Raw genomic sequence first — 1,703 nt, forward strand, 5'->3', positions numbered from 1 at the left:
TGCTCGTTGCTGCATTCTCCCCGACTTATGATGCTGAAATGAAAGACTCGACATTCTGCTTTATACCTCGCGGCAATACCCCATGGACGAGACGAATCTTCGATGCTATTATCTCGGGTTGCATCCCCGTTGTGAGGCTCTCTTGAATACCAAACTCCAGCCTACTTCGTCAGTCGCAGGTCCTGTCCAACGCTATAGTATTCCCGTTTGAGTCCTTGCTCGACTGGTCACTGTTCACGATCAAGCTTCCAGAGAGCTACGTCGTGACGCAACCCAAAAACATAATCAGGCTCCTGCGTCGTATAGCGGCGGATCCCCGGCTCCTGTTTCCGCTACAGGAAAATCTCCGTGCTGTGTCACAGATGCTCACCGGGGGAAAGGGTGGCGAGGACTCCTTCACCCCCTTAGAGGGTGTACTTAGTGCTCTCAGTGAAGGGAGAGGAGCGGTATCGAAAATCGAGGGGAAAACAAACAATACGGCTACAACTTTCTGGTCACCAATCGACGGTATATGGGTTGATGAAGGAAACACTGGGAGACAAGTCGGGCCGAGCTTTCACGCTGGAGCTGTGCCACATCCTCATGCCTCCCTGTTATGGTCAGATGCTTTGTAATTCTTTCCTTCAAAATGTTTGAGTTATACTTTCAGTGAAGACGTGATTAAAGGGATAAAGGTTTGGTGGTCTCAGTTCTCTGTCCAGCGAGGGGGATGAATAATTAGCCACGTACGCATGCACAATCTCGCAGAATGGACAGGAAAGTAATCGAACAAACCGAACTAAATCTCAAACCCCACTGCGCGGCTTCGTTCGCGCATGGTCACCGTATCATGCCCAATGTGAAAGTGGGAAGCCCCATCTGCAGTAGCTGATGATCAAACTTGTTGCGAAGAAGAATGTATGAGCTACGTACAACCTGTGTCTTGAGAAAGGATCGTACGAACTGTGCGTAGGAGGAGTGTTGAAAGTGGCCCGTAAAATCTTGTACAGCATGTATATTGTACATAGCAAACTAGAGACTTTCGAGCGAGTTTTTGAAACTTTCGGGAGGTCTTCAGATTCATCTCATACCCATATGGGGGCTCAAGCACCGCGATTCTCTCCGCTATTCAGCGCGAATAGCGCTGGTGTCCAACGTGTGTTCAACCGAGGCATAGCACATGTTGAATTATCATTCGCTCTGTAGAATAATTTTGCTACCTCGTTACTTTTGTTGCGCTGTTCACCATGACACGGTTAGAGTCGTTCAGTATTAAGTCCTGGATTAGACTAGTTGAGTTTTCTTTCCTCCTGACATCATCGACAGAATTGTGTAGGTATCGGTGTTGATGACAGTAGTCCATCCCCTTGGGATGGTACTAGTCGAACCTTTGACAGTGTCAAATTGACACTCATCTCTTTCACGCGTGATGAACTGCACTGTGTCACTCAACGCATCCGAGATGAACAACACAATGATAAATGCCAAACAGCAACGGAAATGTATACGACGAGCAGTGAATGCTATAAAGGCCTGTTTTTGATAAAGGGATTCGTAGATCGATTTGAACGCCGCTTTTCACCGATGATAACTATGGTGAGCGTGATGGCAACAAACGCCGTTTTTCTGGGGGTGTGGTATCTGAAGTGACGTGGTCGTCGAACAGCACTAGCTTTCGGAAGGAAACATGGCGATATATCAACTAACGACTCACTGATGAGACT

General features: G+C 47.6%; 1 protein-coding gene across 1 annotated transcript; it reads left to right on the forward strand.

Moving 5' to 3' along the window:
• Nucleotides 1–179: 179 nt before the first annotated feature.
• On the forward strand, nt 180–348 carry Pmar_PMAR026655 (hypothetical protein; the record flags this gene model as incomplete). Its single annotated transcript, XM_002778306.1, has 1 exon — nt 180–348. A coding segment is annotated over one exon (169 nt), but the record flags the coding sequence as incomplete, so codon positions are not given.
• Between the last annotated feature and the right edge of the window lie 1,355 nt (nt 349–1,703).

This window comes from Perkinsus marinus (assembly GCF_000006405.1).
Source record: "Perkinsus marinus ATCC 50983 genomic scaffold scf_1104296949960, whole genome shotgun sequence".
Classification (NCBI taxonomy): Eukaryota; Perkinsozoa; order Perkinsida; family Perkinsidae; genus Perkinsus; species Perkinsus marinus.